This window comes from Saccharomyces paradoxus, chromosome XVI (assembly GCF_002079055.1).
Source record: "Saccharomyces paradoxus chromosome XVI, complete sequence".
In the NCBI taxonomy this organism is placed as follows: domain Eukaryota; kingdom Fungi; phylum Ascomycota; class Saccharomycetes; order Saccharomycetales; family Saccharomycetaceae; genus Saccharomyces; species Saccharomyces paradoxus.
The window spans coordinates 777,458-797,730 of NC_047502.1; the positions used below are offsets into that span (position 1 = coordinate 777,458).

Below are 20,273 nucleotides of genomic sequence, written 5' to 3' on the forward strand. Positions count from 1 at the left end.
ATTACAAGTTCAAGGTTTACCTATATTTTGTATATATCTTCATAATGTCTCAAAATTATTTCATAAACTTACTTCAAAACATATTGTGACATCCATTAGGGGTGCTCATAGCATACTTAATAAATAAAACAATCTCACCTAGATAATACATCTATTATATTAGGATTTATCGATTTCCATTAATGATTAATGTCAACTACTCGACGCGACGCGTAATAAAATTTCGTGAATATTTCAACATATGAAATGTATAGATCGATTATTGTAAAACAGCTTGAAAAATATAATTGAGAAGGGCAAGAAGTGACGCAAGTATATCAGCCAACACTAGTATGGTTTCGGTTATCGACAAGCTGGTTTTTGACTTTGGTGGGAAAACATTGGTCTCTCTCGCACCAGATAACAATACTTTGTGTGTAGCCAATAAAAATGGCCTAACCAAGATCCTGAAGACAAATAACCCAGAAGAAGAGCCAGAGACTCTAGATTCTTCCAAATTGGTATCCTCTGTCAGATGCTACTCGAGCTCTTATTTTCTGATGACTACAATGCAAGGTGATGCTTTAAAGTACAACATCGATTCTAGTCAAGAAGAACTATTGGCCAGGTTTGCTTTACCCCTACGTGACTGCTGTGTAATCCATTCAGGTAAAATGGCCGTATTCGGAGGAGACGATTTAGAATTAATCCTTTTAGAACTGGACGACGATACGCACAAAAAGCATGCTATTAAAATCGATGAACAAATTTCTCAAATTTCTTACAATTCACAAATGAATATTCTAGCAGTTTCAATGATAAATGGTAAAGTTCAAATTTTTTCCCTAACATCCACTATTCCAAATAAAGTTTATGAGTTAAATGATTACATAGTGGCCAATTCATACGATGATACACACAGAGATAAGATACTCTCGAATATGATGGATGATATTGATAAAGACGGTGATAATGACCTGGAGGGGGCAGTTGATTCCGATGAGAACAATGTCACTGATCCGGAATTCTGTGTTGCTAATAGAATTTGCACGAGAGTGGCTTGGCATCCAAAGGGTCTGCATTTTGCGTTACCATGTTCTGATGATACGGTGAAAATATTCTCCATAAAGGGGTATTCTTTGCAAAAGACATTGTCGACAAATCACTCTTCAAAGACTCATTTTATCGACTTGCAATTTGACCCGTTACGCGGAACTTATATTGCGGCAGTGGACTTAAATAATAAACTAACTGTATGGAATTGGGAAACTTCCGAAATTCACTACGCAAAGGAATTTAAACGAAAGATTACTAATTTTACCTGGAAAATTCAAACAGACTCAAAGACACTAGATCTTGTTTTAGGCACCTGGTCTGGTAGCATAACCATCGTCCAAAATTTAGCAGAGTCCTTCGTATCCAATATACCTGACCAATCTATTGCCGAATCTTCAACTAAACAGGGGCTTTTTGTGGACTCTGATTCTGACTTGGAAAACTTAGAAGGAAATGGTGATATAGATAAAAGCGACAAGCTGTTTTCAGATATCACCCAAGAAGCAAATGCAGAAGATGTGTTCACCCAAACACACGATGGTCCTAGTGCATCAAATGAAAAGAGAAAATACAATTTTGAAGATGAAGAAGACTTTATTGATGACGATGATGGCGCCGGTTATATTAGCGGCAAGAAACCACATAATGAACATTCTTACCCCAGAACACACAACACTCGTTCGTTTCCAATCAGTTCGGCAAACACAGCAAAATTTCGTTATATGCCGTTTTCTCCAGCGGGAACACCCTTTGGCTTTACCGACAGACGTTACTTGACAATGAACGAGGTGGGCTATGTATCTACTGTCAAGAATAGTGAGCAATACAGCATAACGGTCTCCTTCTTCGACGTTGGTCGTTTCCGAGAATACCACTTTGAGGACTTGTTTGGCTACGACTTATGTTTCCTAAATGAAAAAGGCACTTTATTTGGTCAATCCAAGACTGGGCAGATACAATACAGGCCACACGATAGCATACATTCAAATTGGACCAAAATTATTCCTTTACAAACTGGTGAGAGAATAACTAGTGTGGCAGCTACCCCGGTTTGCGTTATTGTTGGTTCCTCTCTAGGCTATTTTAGAAGTTTCAATCAATTCGGGGTTCCGTTTACTGTTGAAAAGACATCCCCAATTGTAGCACTTACTGCTCAGAATTATAGAGTTTTTTCAGTACATTATTCCCAGTTTCACGGTATTTCATATTCTTTATTTGAACTGGGCCCTTCTAACAAAAGGTACTATAAAAGAGAGCATCCACTTCCAATTAGCTTACCTAACATTAATTCCGATATGAAAAAAGAAGCTAATTTTGACTACTACAATTTTAATCCGATGGGCATAAAAAGTCTGTTCTTTTCAAGCTATGGTGATCCTTGCATTTTTGGGTCTGACAACACACTTCTATTGTTATCAAAGTGGAGATCACCTGAAGAAAGCAGATGGCTTCCTATTCTTGATAGCAATATGGAAATATGGAAGATGTCAGGAGGGAAGGAAACGACCGATATACATGTTTGGCCCCTCGCTTTGACATACGACACGTTGAGCTGTATCCTAGTCAAGGGAAAGCATATATGGCCCGAATTTCCCCTTCCGTTGCCATCTGAAATGGAGATTAGAATGCCAGTTTTTGTTAAAAGTAAACTACTAGAGGAAATGAAAGCCATATCAAATAAAAAGAACGAACTTGGAGTTGATATCGAAGAGGATGAAGGGGAAGACGATAAAGAAATACAAGTTCCTATTTCAATGGCAGCGGAAGAAGAGTATCTGCGTAGCAAAGTTTTATCAGAATTGCTGACAGATACGCTGGAAAATGATGGTGAAATGTACGGAAACGAAAATGAGGTGTTGGCAGCACTGAACGGAGCATACGATAAGGCTCTGTTACGTTTGTTTGCATCTGCATGCTCAGATCAGAATGTTGAAAAGGCTCTTTCGCTTGCTCATGAATTGAAACAAGATAGAGCACTTAATGCTGCCGTTAAGATATCAGAAAGAGCTGAACTGTCCTCTCTTGTTAAAAGAATTAATGATATAAGAGAAGCCAGATATGAACAGCAATTGAAATAGCATGTAAAATACATATATAAAAAACAAACCACGGTTCAAACCACGGTTGTGCATCAATATGGTTTATTTGTTCGAATGCGACAATAATAAAGAAATACGTTGAACATGATCTGAGTTGGGAGCGACATCTTTGAGAATTTTCGCGAAAGGAAAAAGTGAAAAAATATGAAAAAAAAAATAGTGATGACATTTTATAGATGAGCATCACTTAAACAGTGTAACACCAGGTCCTGTGCGGCAAATATTCGAATAAGCATCAATTCAAAGTTCCCTATCTTTTCTTTAGCGTTCCAAAATAATATAAAGACAAGAAAATGTCAGATGTTACCCAACAGAAAAAGAGGAAGAGATCCAGAGAAGAAGTCGATCGGTCAAGACCCACAGCAGACGAAGAAATTACAGATCCATCCTCGAATGAAGATGAACAATCAGAAGTTGCCGATGAAGAAGATGCATTGGAATCTGAAGAAGAATTCGAGGGAGAAAATCCAGCCGATAAAAGAAGAAGGCTAGCAAAACAATATCTAGAGAATCTGAAAAGCGAAGCTAATGACATTTTAACTGACGATAGAAGTACTGAAGAAAAAGACTCAAAGCATCTTAAGGAAAGAACGATCGATGAATACAATAACTTTGACGCTGGTGATTTAGATAAGGATATCATTGCATCTAGGTTGAAAGAAGACGTCGCTGAACAGCAAGGCCGGGTCTTCAGATATTTTGCTGATAAACTTCTAATATCTGAAGCCAAAAAGAGCTTTACCAGGGTGGGGGAAAATAATCTTACTTGCATTAGTTGTTTCCAACCAGTTTTAAGCAAATATACTTTTGAGGAATCATCTAATGGCGATAAGAACAAAGGTAGGTTGTTTGCTTATACAGTTAGCAAAGACTTACAACTTACAAAATATGACATCACCAACTTTAGTCAAAGACCAAAGAAGCTAAAATACGCTAAAGGCGGAGCAAAATATATACCTACGAGCAAGCACGAATATGAGAATACCACAGAAGGTCATTATGACGAAATTTTGACTGTAGCAGCTTCGCCAGATGGGAAATATGTTGTCACAGGTGGAAAGGATAGGAAGTTGATTGTTTGGAGTACAGAATCTTTGTCACCCGTTAAGGTTATTCCAACAAAGGACCGCCGAGGAGAAGTTTTATCATTGGCTTTCAGAAAAAATTCTGATCAGTTATATGCATCCTGCGCAGATTTCAAGATAAGAACATATTCAATAAATCAATTTTCCCAATTAGAGATTCTTTATGGGCATCATGATATAGTAGAAGACATATCCACTTTGGCGATGGAAAGGTGTGTTACCGTTGGCGCCCGTGATAGAACAGCTATGCTTTGGAAGATTCCAGATGAGACCAGATTAACATTTAGAGGTGGTGATGAACCTCAAAAATTACTGAAGAGATGGATGAAAGAAAACGCTAAGGAGAGAGAAAATGGGGAAGTCGAGTATCCCGATGAATCAGAAGCGCCTTTGTTTTTCTGTGAAGGTAGTATTGACGTTGTGAGTATGGTGGATGATTCTCATTTTATAACAGGCTCCGACAACGGTAATATATGTTTATGGTCTCTGGCGAAGAAAAAACCTATCTTTACCGAAAGAATTGCCCATGGTATTTTACCTGAACCCTCTTTAAATGACATTTCGGGGGAGACCGATGAAGAATTAAGGAAAAGACAGTTGCAGGGTAAGAATTTATTACAGCCATTTTGGATCACATCTCTTTACGCTATTCCGTATTCGAATGTATTCATATCAGGATCATGGAGTGGATCGCTAAAAGTTTGGAAAATTGGTGATAATCTCAGATCGTTTGAACTACTAGGTGAATTATTTGGCGCTAAAGGTGTTGTCACCAAGATTCAAGCTGTAGAAAGTGGTAAACACGGTAAAGAGAAGTTCCGTATTTTGGCCAGCGTAGCTAAAGAACACAGACTTGGTAGATGGATTGCGAATGTTCCAGGTGCCAGGAATGGTATATATTCAGCCGTCATTGATCAAACAGGCTTTTAGATTGTTGATATTGTCGCAAGTTTCCATTCCCTTTCCATTCTCTTAGAGGACACAAGGTGGCACCAGCTTCCAATTATGAAGGTATCGAGTATATAGAAACAAGCATATAGAAATGAAATGTATCTTTTGTAGAATATCTAAGAAAAAGAAAAGTAGTAGACGTATTTCAGTCTTATTGGTACTTTTGGAAAGTTTTTCATCGTTACACATCTTTAGTTTAGCAATGGCATTCTCTTCCACAAAAGCATGTTAGATACGACGGAAAACGATTAAGGAGTTCCTTGACGAGAAAACAACGTTAATATTTATTTCTCATTGGAACCGCGGCTGGATTGAAGAATTGTAACCCTGAAATGGAAACAAACAGGCTGAACCCGAAACGTGACGGAATCGCTTAAAGAAGTTACAGAACCTGTTGTAATGAAATTCTAATATCATCTATTTAGTAGCACTCACGCTACTACTATAGTATCACATGCGGTGTAAGAGGATGGCATAAAGATTGAGAAACAGTCATCCAATCTAATGGGAGCAGAAATGCAAGGATTGATAATGTAATAGGATAATGAATGACAACATATAAAAAGAAAGAAGATAAGGTAATAATACTCTGTAGAACTATCGAATCCCTTTTGTGGATTCCTATATCCTCGAGGAGAACTTCTAGTATATTCTATATACCTAATATTATAGCCTTTAGTAACAATGGAATCCCAACAATTATCTAATTATTCGCCCGATTCTCAGAACCAATTTTTATCTCATTATCCACATTTTTGTCACAGGGTAGATCAATATCGGAAAAATAACTTAGATGTGAAGTACAATTTCTGGATGAAAGATTGTCGTTATTTCTGACTCCATGGCCAAGTTGGTTAAGGCGTGCGACTGTTAATCGCAAGATCGTGAGTTCAACCCTCACTGGGGTCGTTTATTTTTTATTAATGCAGCGCTTTACTCAAAATGAGTTTAAAGCAACAAACACCAAGTGGTTTACATATTATTATGGTATATAAAGTACCAAATGATGAAATGAATTTGTTTTGTGTCTATGATAGAAATGCAGAATATAAATTTAAAAAGATGAATAATAAATAAACAAAGGAAAAAGAATCTAGTATTGCGACACTTCCGTTCAATGTACTAGCCGTGAATTATGAAGAAATTCATTCATGCTTCTTTTGCGTGATGTAGGTTATGATTACTTGTTTTTTCGTTTTGGCCACTTACTGTAGCTGATGACAACGAAGAGTTTTGGCTGTCCTCAGTAGGGTTTGTTTCAGAAGCAGAATTAGCGCCATTGCATGTAGTATGAAGGGCATCAGTATCTACCCCCCACTGGTAATAATCTCTTCTAACTTCCACGTAATCATAAGCGAATTCGCCTATTTGATCTTCATCCAACCCTAATGCTTCGGCTTCCTCTGTGACTCTTAACTGGACACCCGGAATTTTGCCTAATACAAAGCAAATGATGGCTGTTACCACAGCACAGTAGCCCGCAGAAGCACCGATATAGGCAATTTGAATGTACATTTGTTTCCAGTTATGCGTTAACCAACCACCCTTATGTTTTGTAGTACCATCCATCCCAATAACCCAATCAGCTGCAAATAGAGCGTTAAAAATTAATCCTACCACGCCAGCGATACCGTGTTCTGCTAATAAATCCAAGGAATCATCCACTTTCAAGTAATATTTTATTTTTGTTGCAAAATTACAAACAACACCTGCTATTATACCTTGGATCAAAGAACCATAAAGAGTAATACAACCGGAGCTAGGTGTGGCAGCAACTAAGCCACAGATAATGCCGGAGCATAACCCAACAGTGGACCATTTCTTTTCAGAACGATAATCTAACAAACACCACGTCATTCCACCCGTGGTGGCGCTGAGGCAGGTGTTCATGAACGCGTATACGGATCTCATATTTGGCGACAGTGAGCTTGCTGCATTGAACAGCAACCAACCAAACCACAGTATACAAGTTCCCAAAGTCACCATGGAAACGTTATGTGGTCTAAAGTTGATCAGGAGATTTTCTTTTCTTCTTCCTAGAAAATAAGAGTAAACAAAACCAGCCACAGCACTCAGGATTTCAATATTTCCACCGCCAGCCCAGTCTAATACCCCCCATTGGAAGGCCCACCCACCTGGTGCCCAAATCCAATAAGTGATAGGACAGTAAACCAAAGTCGCAAAAACAAAAAGAAAAACCATATGTGGAAAAAGCTTACCTCTTTCCGCGGTGGCACCCGCTATAATACTCAATGCGACACACATGAACATCATTTGAAAAATGGCATAAATCAGTTCAGGATATGTAGAATCATCCGAAATTTTACCATAGACGTTTCTAAACCCAAATGAATCTAAGTTCCCGATGAATTTGTTATTCGTCGCAGTCTTAGAGAAAGCTAATGAATAGCCCCAAAAATACCATTGTAGCATACCGACTAAGGTAGCCATTATCACTACCCAAATTAAAGCCAGAGCAGACTTTCTTCTTGCCAAACCAGAATAAAGAAAGCCCAGCCCTGGTACCATAAAGAAAACTAGGGCGGCACCTAAGATCATAAAAGCGACTGTAGAACTATCATATGTCTCTGTCCATAGATGTCCGTCTCCTCGAGTCATGTGAACTCTAAATCTATATGTTTCTATTGTATCTTCTAAAAAAAATGTCTTCGCCCTTTACAAATCAATTCCGAAAGTGATTGGACCCTTAACTAGCCTGCATTGATTGTAATAGACAATCAAAGAACCAAAGGAAAGAAGAAGCGACTGAAAGCAAGCGGCTATCAGATTCAAAAGCACAGAACCTTATTCTACAAGAGAGAAAAGGGAGAAGATATCTATCAAATTGATGCGATAAGATACGATAAGACAAGAAGAAGGAAAGTCCGTGCTGCATATCAGCATATCAAATCTGCTAAAAGATACAACTTTAACATTTATATATAACATCTAAAATATACCATCTGGTACCTTAGCTGAAAAGGGCCATAGCGTGGACAGCGAGGGAAAACCTCGAGATGAAAAGACCATTTTTGAAAAACTACAAAATAACTCGCCCGCCTTATCGCGGGCAAACCAGCTGCGAGAGATAAGGATTTGGCGTTTTGATAAGGTGGAGATGTTTCTCCGCCGCGCGGCACTTTTCGCCGGAACCGGAATTGGCTATAGGGAGGTCGAGAAAGTGTCAGTAAATAGTGGAGTGACAGAAACGGACTGTCTTCTCTTTTTTTTCTTGTTTGTTCCATCTAAATGCAATACATACTCCTAAATACGTATATATGCATGCATGCTTTTGCACAGTTTTTCTAGTTTCTCTTTTTACGTTGATCGCTGGTATATTCCTTCACAAAATTCCTTTTGGATTCAACGTCTAATTTCCGTGAGACAAGTTTATATTTGTCGCCACCGTTTAGTGCAACACGCAATTCCTCTAAATTATCTGAGAGTACTTGTGGCTCGTTGATCTTGCATTTAACATGGACGCCCTTGCTCAAAAATCTCGATAAATATTCCATGTTGGAGATGGGCAATGTGGTGATGGCAGTTTTATTAGTTTTGATTTGGATGGTCTGCAGTTCAAATTTTTTACTTTTAACCATTATGGGGTTCATTGTAGCCACTGAAGGGTCTATGAATTGCTCGAGTTTTCTTCCGGTTATATTGAACGGTAAAACGCTTTTACCATTACATGAGGTACCCTCGGCAAACATAAAATTTACGGTATTGCCCAATTGGGATAGCTCTGCTACCTCGTACCCATACAGCTTGATATCCAACCCACCGGAGAGAATGAATTTAATGAACTCTGTTATGGAAACTTTGTATACAATGTCGTTGGATGGCACCAACAACGAAACAGGTCCCTGAGCCAATAACACTACTGAAAAGGCATCCAAAGGTGAGGTGCAATTGCAAATATAAAGCTTGCCCTTCTGTGGGTAATGCTTGGATTTCTTCATGTCACGTTTCTTGATTCCTTGCACCGTAATTTCTTCCTTCCAATTAAATAAAAACTTCAGTATTAGACCCAGTAAGTTGTTCTGGCCAGTTAGAAGGTATATCAAAATCAATGGTAGCATTATAATGGTCTTCACTCCCAGGATACTCAACAAACACGCTGTCATCACCCTACTGGGTTTTCTGATCGTGTTTGGTAAAAATGGAGCTATTCCCGTACCATTGTCTCGCCAATTGGTGTACTTTTCCATATCTTCCCGTCTATCTTGTCACCTTCTAGGAGCTGCTTCTTCCACGCTAAGACCTCCCAATATTCTTATCATGTTTTTTTCGTCATACTGGGAAAAGCCTTCACGTTTTTCTTTTTTTCTTGAGATAGCTTTTTTCCTCTGCGCTCACTCAGACCGAGGTATCGGACCTCAAATATAGCGTCTTGTTTGTAAAATAACTTAAGGATGGAGAAAACAAGCATACATATATGCCAAGTAATTCTAGCAACAAATCATTTACCAAGGACCTCATCCTCTGAAAACATTTTCTTCTTAATAAGATCGTTCATTTTTCAAAAAAAAAGTAAATTTTTTCCGTCAAATGTCTTTTAGAGATGTCCTAGAGAGAGGAGATGAATTTTTAGAAGCCTATCCAAGAAGAAACCCCCTTTGGAGATTTCTTTCATATAGCACATCGTTACTAACCTTTGGTGTGTCAAAACTACTTCTATTCACGTGCTATAATGTCAAACTGAATGGTTGTGAAAAATTAGAAGCCGCGTTGGAATGCTCCAAGACTGAAAATAGAGGCCTTATGACGGTGATGAACCATATGAGTATGGTTGATGATCCGTTAGTTTGGGCAACACTGCCGTATAAGTTATTTACGTCTCTAGACAACATAAGGTGGTCTTTGGGTGCACATAATATCTGTTTTCAAAATAAATTTCTGGCCAACTTTTTCTCACTTGGCCAAGTTCTTTCCACAGAAAGGTTTGGTGTAGGTCCATTTCAAGGTTCTATAGATGCTTCAATAAGGTTGTTAAGTCCTGACGACACTTTAGACTTAGAATGGACTCCTCATTCGGAGGGCCCTCGTTCGCTGAAGAAAATAAGAGAAACCTACTCCCCGCCAATAATAAGGTCGAAGCCATCTTGGGTTCACGTCTATCCAGAAGGATTTGTACTGCAATTATATCCGCCTTTTGAAAATTCGATGAGGTATTTCAAGTGGGGTATCACCAGGATGATCCTAGAAGCAACAAAGCCGCCCATTATAGTACCAATATTTGCTACCGGGTTTGAAAAAATAGCTTCCGAAGCAGCCACAGATTCAATGTTTAGACAAATTCTGCCAAGAAACTTTGGCTCTGAAGTAAATGTTACCATAGGAGATCCTTTGAATGACGATTTAATCGGCAGGTACAGAAAAGAATGGAAGCACTTGGTTGAAAAGTATTACGATCCCAAAAATCCTAACGACCTCTCTGACGAATTGAAATATGGCGAAGAGGCGCAAAATTTAAGAAGCAGATTAGCCGCTGAACTGAGATCCCATGTCGCTGAAATTAGAAATGAAGTTCGCAAATTACCACGCGAAGACCCTAGGTTCAAATCCCCCTCATGGTGGAAGCGATTCAACACCACAGAAGGTAAATCCGACCCAGATGTTAAAGTCATTGGTGAAAATTGGGCAATAAGGAGAATGCAAAAATTTTTGCCTTCAGAACCAAAGCGTAAGGATGATTAAAACGCAAGTAATTAAATTTGCGTAAATACTAGCATATAAGAAATCTTTTTTACATAACAAATATTCATTACTTACTTTGCTTTTTAACTATGCGCATTTAAAATGAGTTCTATATGTGTTATAGTTACACATGGTGAATATATGAACAGTCTCCATCATTTGCCAATAGAGTACGGAAAAAGACTCCTGACGTCACTTTCTACATACCATTCTGGTTGAATTCACTTTAGATGCAAATCTTAATGAATTTAAAGTTTCATTGATATGAGAGGAACTTGGTGAAATGTTGACAAACATCAACGTTTTCGAGTCCCCAGTTAGTGAATATTGTAGTAGGTACGTCAGTTTTGAGTTTCTGAATGGTATATGTCTTTTAGTACTATCAGGTTGACCTAATGCATGAATAACGTCACCTAAGCAACTTAAAGATTTGTTAATATTTTGAGTTTCTCTTAATCGATCGCCCACAACTTGAGAGATATTTATTCTTTCGGAACCGGCCAAATCAACAAGATTTAGTGTACCATATGACTGCGCTCCAGTTTTTGTGTTTGATCCTGACAAATGAATTATGAAAATACTGTGTGAACGGGAAGAATGCTCGTTTGATGCTGTGCTAGCAGTGGACCTTAATTTATTTGCCCTTTTCAGTATCATGTCAACCATTTCTTCCGATTCAAGCTTGCAACTCGTAACATTCGTTATCATGGTAGTTTTAGTTTCCTGATCGTGGCGTATTTCATGCTTTAAGCCAGTGTTTGTGTCTTCTTTATTATTACTGTCATTTCTCAATAGGTCTATAATATTCTCATTATAGATCTCAATGAACTCGCAGTCAACTTTATAATCCCACCCTTTCGTTTTTAACTTATTGATCCAGTTGAATATATGAGATATTGTGGATGGAATGATGCCGTCTCTTGGATTTAGCATAGTGAAAGTTTTCCCAGATCCTGTTTGCCCATATGCAAAGATACAAACATTATATCCATCTAAAGAACTCTGTACTAATTGGCCAACTTCTTTAAAAACATCTGCATTCGTGTCCTGTTGATCAAATATTTTATCGAATTTGAATTCATGCACTTGCGCTGTATTTTGTATTTTCGTGACTTCCATAGATTGAATACCACGGTTGTCATCAAATTCATTAACATTAATAAGGCTAGTATCAGAGTCTTCCAAAGTTTCTAGAGCCGGACGAATCCTACAATAAACTCGTATATTTCCTCTTAATTCTTGTAATTCATTATGCAGTGTACGTCTAACCGTTTCCTCTTTAATTAGAATCTCGTTCAACTCCTTCATACCTAGTTCGGTGTCTTTTATGTATTCCTCCAACTCTTTGATCCTCTCCAAAGTTTTTAGGTTAGTCTTCTCTTTTGAAGCCACCTCATCTTTAAGCTTTGTAGTTTCTTCCTCCTTTTCTTTAACTTTTACTTTAATAGCTTCATACGCATTACGCTTCTCTGTTAAGAGCTTCTTTTTTTCTGTCAATTTGGGTTTCAACACATTTTCGATCTCCTTTTTCATGTTTTCGATGTCCTGAATATGTTTATTATTCAGCTCCATATTGTTTTTCCATTGGGTTTGGTACTCTGTAAGCCATTCTTCTTTTTCAAGCCTTTGCTTTTGTTCAACATCACTCAACATTTCCTGTAAAGTAGAAGGATTCATAGTGATTTTGTTTCTTACCTCTTCTATTTTATCTAAAAGCGACGCTCTTTCATTTTCAAATTGTTTAATCTTCATAAATTTCAATTTCTCAATTTTTGTTTTGTATTCATTTTCCATTTGTTTCAGGTCTTTTTTATTCGATGCTGCTAGCTGTTTTAAATGTATTTCGTGGCCTTCATTCATAAACTGCTTCTTTGACAAAAATTCTTCTTTAATGGAGATGAGTTCATTGTTCTTCAAATTCAGTTGCTGTTCAATTTTTATCTTTTCTTCACGAAGGGTTTCAAACTTGAGATTAACGGCGTTGATTTTCTCTTTTGTTTCTGTTAGTTCGTCTTTCAGTAAATCTAGCGTTGCCTTTTTTTCAAATAAGATTGCTTGTGTTCTATTGAGTTCATTGACATTTTCCTTATAAAAGGAAGTCACACCAGAATTGCTTTTCTGATTTCCGTAAACCAAATTTGCCGAGCCTTTATAATTTCTCAAGAGTTCACGATTGGGTGAAATGGATATGCGACTCTGACTAGCCAATGAGTGTCTGTGGACATCCGTCTGTTGCGGTTTCAGAAGAGTGTGTTTAGGTGGTGGAGTTGTCGTATTCCTTCTCTTGTAGCCCTTCAGAGCCATAACATCATTTTTCGGCGACGGTGTAGAGGGATGTTGCGTAGGTCTATTTTTTGTAGGAGTACGAGGAAGAGATTCCATAGCTTAGTAGTTGCTGGAACTTCTCTTAGTTCTTTTATTTCAAAATCTACCTTTTTTTTGAACAAGGACTATGGATAGTTAATATGGTATATTAAAATAAAATAATTGAGACACAAAGAACAAAAAAATGGATAGGTTTAATCCCTATATAGTTGTTCGATAGTCTCTTTGGTTAGCTGTAACACTCGTCATTACATTCCGATTCGAGGTGCATCAAATGGTAAACAATGTTTGTTTTGGTTTTGTTTGAGATTCATTTTGGTGTATCTCCGTTACCCTCTGAATGGAAAATTTTGAAAGAAAAAAAATCTAAGAATCGATGCCCAAAAAACATAATGAGATGTAATAAACAGATGCTATAGATAAAGCGGTATAAAAGCTGAATAAAGGTCAGTACATAATTGATAATGGGCTCTAAGCACACAGTAGACACTAAGAATAAGAAAAGAACCAAAAAGGACGCAGATGTCGGGCGTGAGAAAAAGGGTGGCAGCAGCTTAGAATTGAATAATAACCTGGAAAAAGAGTCAGTGTCGGCAGAGGAGGAGGTGGAACAAGACGAGCAAAATAGCTCTAGTGATGAATCATCCGAAATTATAGAAAACGAACAAAGTGATACTGAAGGGGAAGAGGAAGAAGACGATGACTTTCCAAGAAAGAAAAAATCTAAGAACAGCAAACATGATGATGGTTCTGCTGGATTTTCTACTGCAGTTAATGCTATTCTGTCATCGCATTTGAAAGCATACGACAGGAAAGACCCTATCATGGCTAGAAACAAAAAGGTGCTGAAACAAAGTGAATCAGAAAAGCTAGAGTACAAGGCTAGAAAGGCACTATTGGCAGAAAAAAAAAAGTTATTGGGCAAAGCCAGGAAGCGGGATATTATTCCAATTTCTTCTGGAGAAGATAGGTCAGGAAATATTAGAAAGGTGCTTGAGAGAGAGACAGTGCTTAGAAAGATCGCTCAAAAGGGTGCCGTGAAATTATTTAATGCAATTTTAGCAACTCAAGTAAAGACAGAAAAAGAAGTAACCGAAAATTTAAGCGGAATCAAGAATAAAGAAGAAAAGAAAGAATTGATCACCGAAGTTTCCAAAGAAAAATTTTTGGATTTGGTTAAAGCTGCCGCAGGAAGCGACAATGAATAATCAACATATTCATGTCAAAAAAGAAAAGAAATAATTAGAGAAAGAAATAAAAACTGTATATTATTTAGTTTATGTTAAGCGAGAAAGGAATGCCATATTTTCCCTCCTCCCTGCAAGTGAAATTCGTCTGCATTCTATATCATCACATAGATTCATATCAATTGCAAAACTTTTTGGAGCCATCGATCCTGAATTGTTTTTGGCAAAAAAACCAAGTGTTAAATTTATGCCCTTATCTATATATGGAAAATATTGGTACATTTCAAGGAAATATAAAAAATGGTTTGGTAGTGTACTTGTTCACTTCCTCCAAAATATGGCAATTTTCTTCAGCTCTTCATCAAATTATAATTGAACTACATCGAAGGAAATTAAGGTTTGATTCATTTTCATACATCGTATAATAAGAGATTTCAGAAATATGAAATATTTTTTGATTTAAAAATTCATCAACCCTAAAGTGGTCTCTTGGCCCAGTTGGTTAAGGCACCGTGCTAATAACGCGGGGATCAGCGGTTCGATCCCGCTAGAGACCATTTTCTTTTTATTTTACTTTGCCAGCAAACTGACACAATGATAAACTGTTTTCTATTTTTTACTTTTCAAACAAGGGCAATCTATGACTCTGTTGATACAAATGTATATATACACACTTTTAAAAATTTCGTGATTTGTCTTCGCTTTTACCATGCTACCCCGGACAAGTAGACTTTACTTTGGGATGATGATCCATTTTCGCCTTCTTCATTATCAAAAACATTTGTGAAAGTCTCAAATTCTAACGTAGGAAGTGTCTTCAACTTTCTTGAAGATTCTGCACTGAGCAAAGAATCGTAGTTCCAGTCTAGGAAATCTTCCATGTTATAGCTCAGCTTCTTGAATGGTTGAGCAAATATCTTGGCCAATGTGGCTACATTAGGATGATAATGTTCCATCAATGACGCCAGCTCCCACAGAGAGGAATCCAGCGCATGAGTTGATTCAGGGTCTGATTCATGAACATCGAAGGGATCCACGTAGTTTTCTTTCAGAATTTTCAAGTGCGCGACTTGATCGGATGTCTGGAATGGGTTAGAAATGAAAGCTGGGTTGTGCAGCATAATCATACAATTAGGATGCTTCCTGATTAAATTATAAATGAAGGGAATCACCGTGACGATAGCAGAAGGTGGTGATTCCAGCGTAAGCCTTGCTAACTTTTTGATAAAAGATGCCACTAAATGGGCAGATAAATGTGTTGACGACAAAAATACATCCATTAACCTGAAGAATCTTGCTCTGTATTTCACATGCATCAGATCTGGGCTTATGATTTGATAAAGTTTCATGTAAAAGTTTGGATACTCCAAGTTGAATCTCTTCATCAATTCAAAAAGGCCGTTCAAAGCTAGGATGGGTATAACACCAGCGTTGTTATTAGAGCTTTGCAAATTGTAGGAATCAGTAAGAAAATCCATTAGTTTAGTCGGTGTGTGAAAATGAGGTATTATTCTCTTATGCAATATTAACAGGATAGACTTATACTGCTGTAGAGATAATTGACCATTTAAGAGAGATAACCAATTTTTTTCGAAATTTGACTTGAACTTGGATTCGTTCTCGATGGCTTGTGGTGGATTTGGTACAAAGATCTCCAAATCTGCGTCCGAATTAGAACAATGCTTATCATGGTTTGCTAAAGCCAACCATTTACCTACGTTTTTTAAAAGTAAATCCTGATAAGCTGGGTCGTCTAACAGTTGGTTAAATTCAGATTGGAAGTAGTACTGAATATCTGCAAATTTCGTATAATATTTTTCCGTAAATTCTATTATGATTACATTTTCAGATGCTCCCGAGTTCTTGACGTCTTCTATTTCGCCCATGTTCGAGGACCATAGGGCGATGATTAACTTTCTGAATGTCTTATTGGGGAAAAATGGGGCGCCCTTTTTAGATGCAAAATGAGTTGATTCCAGCTCCGCAAGTTGAAGATAGACATCAAGCGAATCTAATCCAAGAGATGTTTCAAACGGTATGTCCGAAATAATAGCTAACAGCTTCGTCTTGAATGCTTCATAGACCTTCCTACACCAATTAACAAACTGTTCTTTCTCCAAAGTGGCCTTTTTGGACGAAGGAACGGTTAAATCGCCACGAGAAAACAGTTTCCTAAATATTTGAAATAGTGACATAACTAGAAATCTTAAGTTTCTTTCTGTCTCCTCTTCTTCCAATTGTGTAACATTATCTGGAATCACAAGTTCATTGACTAATTTAATAATGGAGTTGTACTGCTTTCTGTCGCTTGCAGCAGTCAGCCTCTTGGCAATATCTTTGATTTCTGATATAGGCAATGCCATATTTCTTAAGTTTCTCTTTAATAGATTTCTCTGCTTGGCAAAACAGTATTTTTAATCATATCTCATCGCATCTCATCAAATACGTTATTCTCTTTTTTTTTACCAGCTGGAAAATTTTAGTGAAAAATTTCAAGAATAGCCCTAAAGCCTCAAAATATGATAGATTACCCGTAGAGAAGTTTTGAAAAACTTTTCTTCTTTTTTTCTTTTTTTTGGTTTTCATCCAACAAGTATAAAAAGCGAAAACACTCAGTACATAAGTCTTATTAAGAAGCGTTTGATGCTATATTAAAGGTTTCATTTCAAAGAAACCAATGACCTTCCAAGTTTTTAAAAGAATACGATGATACTATTTGCGTTTCAAATCGAACAATTCTTCTCGGAGCGATCTGAGGTTTTAATGGAGACAGCGGTTCCTGCGCAACCCATTGATCTTGTTACATTCTTAAGAATGACAAGGACGCTTTTATAAAATTCTGATTCTTTTTTTCATTTTCTCTTATTATTTTTGACTTGGGAGCAGTCGTCTGTACACGAGTAGCTATATACATTCTTAAACTTTAGACTAGTCAAAACTTGTGCGATTTAAATCGTACCGAAGAAGGCTACAAAAACGAGCACCCCGAAAAATTCTCCGTCAATAAATTGTTAAGCGAACTTGCATGGAAGACTGGCAACTGGTCTCTGTGGAAACCAGTGCGTGCGTAAATTACGCCTATTGTTACTACAAATGCCGACTGCCTTCGTGCAAGGCGAGCGCAAATACGCTCGGGGTCTGTCTTTCTGCGCTGGAACGCACTATCGGGCATCAACTACCGTTTCTTATCTTTGGCACTATCTATCCACCAATCACACGGCGGCAGCATTGCTGCCGCGTAGGGCAAACTAGTACAGGAATCTACGACTGTTATCATTTGACAGGCTCAGACAGAGAAAGAGCACGAAGAAAAGAGCCTTAACTCATGTAACATTTGACTCATTCTGCAAAACTGAAAATTTGCTGCCCACTCGAGATGACAAATCGTTCTTTCTTAAATTCATGTGCATGTATAGTGTGCATATATAACTCTATAGTGAACACTACTGGAAGATAAATCTCGCCTGGACCCTGGATGTATACTCTTACTTTTATATAGCAAATTAGGAAAAGTGTAACTTGCTTTACATACAAGATATAAACTGGACGTAAATTTAAGATGTGTGGTATTTTCGCCGCTTTCAAGCACGAAGATGTGCATAGGTATAAGCCAAAGGCTCTACAATTATCAAAAAGAATCAGACACCGTGGTCCAGATTGGTCCGGTAATGCCATCAAAAACTCCACTATATTCGTTCATGAAAGACTAGCCATTGTTGGTGTGGAATCCGGCGCTCAACCGATCACTTCCTCAGACGGAGACTACATGTTATGTGTTAACGGTGAAATATACAATCACATTCAGTTAAGAGAAGAATGCGCAGATTATCAGTTCGAAACACTAAGTGACTGTGAGCCTATCATTCCAGTGTACCTAAAGCACGATATCGATGCTCCTAAGTACTTGGATGGTATGTTTGCTTGGACTCTCTACGATGCTAAACAAGACCGTATTGTGGCAGCCAGAGACCCAATTGGTATTACGACACTATATATGGGACGCTCATCTGCTTCTCCAAAGACCGTTTATTTTGCATCTGAACTGAAATGTTTAACTGACGACTGTGACACTATCACTGCATTCCCACCGGGTCACGTTTATGATTCTAAGACCGACAAGATCACTCGTTACTTCACACCAGATTGGCTGGACGAAAAACGTATTCCTTCCACTCCAATAGATTACATGGCCATCAGACACTCTTTAGAAAAAGCCGTTAGAAAGAGATTAATGGCCGAAGTTCCATACGGTGTTTTATTGTCAGGTGGGTTGGATTCCTCATTAATCGCTTCCATTGCCGCCCGTGAAACCGTAAAGGCTACTAACGATGTTGAACCATCAACTTACGACAGCAAAGCAAGACATCTAGCAGGTGTCGACGATGACGGTAAGCTACACACCGCTGGTTGGACAAGTCTTCATTCCTTTGCCATCGGTTTACCAAATGCTCCAGATTTGCAAGCCGCAAGAAAGGTCGCCAAATTCATTGGTTCTATCCATCATGAGCATACCTTTACATTGCAAGAAGGTTTAGACGCTTTGGACGATGTTATCTACCATTTGGAAACGTATGACGTTACTACCATCAGAGCTTCCACACCAATGTTCTTGTTATCCCGGAAGATTAAAGCCCAAGGTGTCAAGATGGTTCTTTCCGGAGAAGGTTCAGATGAAATCTTCGGTGGTTATCTATATTTCGCACAAGCTCCTTCTGCAGCAGAATTCCATACCGAATCCGTGCAACGTGTCAAGAACTTACACTTGGCCGATTGTTTGAGAGCTAACAAATCTACCATGGCTTGGGGTCTAGAGGCTCGTGTTCCATTCTTAGACAGGGAATTCTTGCAATTGTGTATGAACATCGATCCAAATGAAAAGATGATCAAACCAAAGGAAGGCCGTATCGAAAAATACATTCTAAGGAAGGCATTCGACACCACAGGAGAACCAGATGCTAAGCCATATTTACCAGAAGAGATCTTATGGAGACAAAAGGAGCAGTTTTCCGACGGTGTTGGTTACTCGTGGATTGATGGACTAAAAGATACTGCCGAAGCAGTTATTTCTGATGAAATGTTTGCCAGTCCAAAGGCCGAATGGGGTAGTGATATCCCAACCACAAAAGAAGCTTTCTGGTACAGACTGAAATTCGATGCTTTGTTCCCTCAAAAGACTGTTGCTGACACCGTTATGAGATGGATTCCAAAGGCTGACTGGGGTTGTGCCGAAGATCCTTCCGGTAGATATGCCCAAATTCATGATAAACACATCGAGTAAACAACATTAAAAGATACAAAATGAGAGAATTATGGATTAATCTTATAGATATTTTTATAGAAAGACGAACAATAACGATAATAGTAAAAGAATATAGAAATACATATTTCATAATAACCTGACGGAAGTTTTATTCATAATTCATTTTTTATCGGCCTTGCTAAAATATCAAGTACATCCACAAGTGAATATGCACATCGCATAATCTGTTGCTATCACTGTGGAATATTATTCCTGGTTTTGATATTTTCTATAATATATCACCCTTCCTCAGGATCCGATAGTCTTAAAAATGACGAAAGCAGTAGCATGCCCTCATTTTCACCCTTCCTTTATTTCTTTTTCATAATTTCCTGGACTCTTTTGAATCTGAGCTCCTTTTACCTTGTGACTGAAGATTACTAATTGAGTTGGTCCTATCCAGCGACGCCCTTTGTTTCATTTCGTGCGCGATTAGTAGGTCATGTCTTGTTATTATCGTATTCTTATTTCTTGATTTCATTTCCGCTCGGTAGTTTTGCAGATATTGGCTATCATTTTTCTTGAATATTAGTTTTATTTTTCTGAAGGTAGTACTCATATGTTAATGAAGTGGTAACGTTATTAGGTAGTGCTG

At 37.9% G+C, this 20,273-nt stretch overlaps 10 protein-coding genes and 2 non-coding genes across 12 annotated transcripts; 7 read left to right on the forward strand and 5 right to left on the reverse strand.

The window, feature by feature from the left end:
- Nucleotides 1–332: 332 nt before the first annotated feature.
- Nucleotides 333–3,113, forward strand: CTF4 (chromatin-binding protein CTF4; the record flags this gene model as incomplete). The annotated part of the gene is made up of 1 exon (XM_033913987.1): nt 333–3,113. The coding sequence occupies one exon, from the start codon at nt 333–335 to the stop codon at nt 3,111–3,113; it is 2,781 nt and encodes a 926-aa protein (XP_033769878.1).
- A 314-nt stretch (nt 3,114–3,427) lies between these two features.
- RRP9 (ribosomal RNA-processing protein RRP9) lies at nt 3,428–5,149 on the forward strand (the record flags this gene model as incomplete). The annotated part of the gene is made up of 1 exon (XM_033913988.1): nt 3,428–5,149. The coding sequence occupies one exon, from the start codon at nt 3,428–3,430 to the stop codon at nt 5,147–5,149; it is 1,722 nt and encodes a 573-aa protein (XP_033769879.1).
- Nucleotides 5,150–6,005: 856 nt separating this feature from the next.
- SPAR_Ptrna13N lies at nt 6,006–6,079 on the forward strand. Its single transcript has one exon. It is a non-coding gene; the product is annotated as a tRNA-Asn (tRNA).
- Nucleotides 6,080–6,319: 240 nt separating this feature from the next.
- MEP3 (ammonium permease MEP3) lies at nt 6,320–7,789 on the reverse strand (the record flags this gene model as incomplete). Its single annotated transcript, XM_033913989.1, has 1 exon — nt 6,320–7,789. The coding sequence occupies one exon, from the start codon at nt 7,787–7,789 to the stop codon at nt 6,320–6,322; it is 1,470 nt and encodes a 489-aa protein (XP_033769880.1).
- A 686-nt stretch (nt 7,790–8,475) lies between these two features.
- Nucleotides 8,476–9,378, reverse strand: LOA1 (lysophosphatidic acid acyltransferase LOA1; the record flags this gene model as incomplete). The annotated part of the gene is made up of 1 exon (XM_033913990.1): nt 8,476–9,378. The coding sequence occupies one exon, from the start codon at nt 9,376–9,378 to the stop codon at nt 8,476–8,478; it is 903 nt and encodes a 300-aa protein (XP_033769881.1).
- Nucleotides 9,379–9,718: 340 nt separating this feature from the next.
- Nucleotides 9,719–10,867, forward strand: TAZ1 (lysophosphatidylcholine acyltransferase; the record flags this gene model as incomplete). The annotated part of the gene is made up of 1 exon (XM_033913991.1): nt 9,719–10,867. The coding sequence occupies one exon, from the start codon at nt 9,719–9,721 to the stop codon at nt 10,865–10,867; it is 1,149 nt and encodes a 382-aa protein (XP_033769882.1).
- A 192-nt stretch (nt 10,868–11,059) lies between these two features.
- On the reverse strand, nt 11,060–13,249 carry KAR3 (Kar3p; the record flags this gene model as incomplete). The annotated part of the gene is made up of 1 exon (XM_033913992.1): nt 11,060–13,249. The coding sequence occupies one exon, from the start codon at nt 13,247–13,249 to the stop codon at nt 11,060–11,062; it is 2,190 nt and encodes a 729-aa protein (XP_033769883.1).
- Nucleotides 13,250–13,656: 407 nt separating this feature from the next.
- On the forward strand, nt 13,657–14,400 carry RRP15 (rRNA-processing protein RRP15; the record flags this gene model as incomplete). Its single annotated transcript, XM_033913993.1, has 1 exon — nt 13,657–14,400. The coding sequence occupies one exon, from the start codon at nt 13,657–13,659 to the stop codon at nt 14,398–14,400; it is 744 nt and encodes a 247-aa protein (XP_033769884.1).
- A 462-nt stretch (nt 14,401–14,862) lies between these two features.
- On the forward strand, nt 14,863–14,936 carry SPAR_Ptrna14I. Its single transcript has one exon. It is a non-coding gene; the product is annotated as a tRNA-Ile (tRNA).
- A 147-nt stretch (nt 14,937–15,083) lies between these two features.
- NOC4 (ribosome biosynthesis protein NOC4) lies at nt 15,084–16,742 on the reverse strand (the record flags this gene model as incomplete). The annotated part of the gene is made up of 1 exon (XM_033913994.1): nt 15,084–16,742. One exon carries the CDS (start codon nt 16,740–16,742, stop codon nt 15,084–15,086), a length of 1,659 nt encoding a protein of 552 aa, XP_033769885.1.
- Nucleotides 16,743–17,938: 1,196 nt separating this feature from the next.
- Nucleotides 17,939–19,657, forward strand: ASN1 (asparagine synthase (glutamine-hydrolyzing) 1; the record flags this gene model as incomplete). The annotated part of the gene is made up of 1 exon (XM_033913995.1): nt 17,939–19,657. One exon carries the CDS (start codon nt 17,939–17,941, stop codon nt 19,655–19,657), a length of 1,719 nt encoding a protein of 572 aa, XP_033769886.1.
- Nucleotides 19,658–20,000: 343 nt separating this feature from the next.
- On the reverse strand, nt 20,001–20,237 carry SPAR_P03900 (uncharacterized protein; the record flags this gene model as incomplete). Its single annotated transcript, XM_033913996.1, has 1 exon — nt 20,001–20,237. One exon carries the CDS (start codon nt 20,235–20,237, stop codon nt 20,001–20,003), a length of 237 nt encoding a protein of 78 aa, XP_033769887.1.
- Nucleotides 20,238–20,273: the final 36 nt, after the last annotated feature.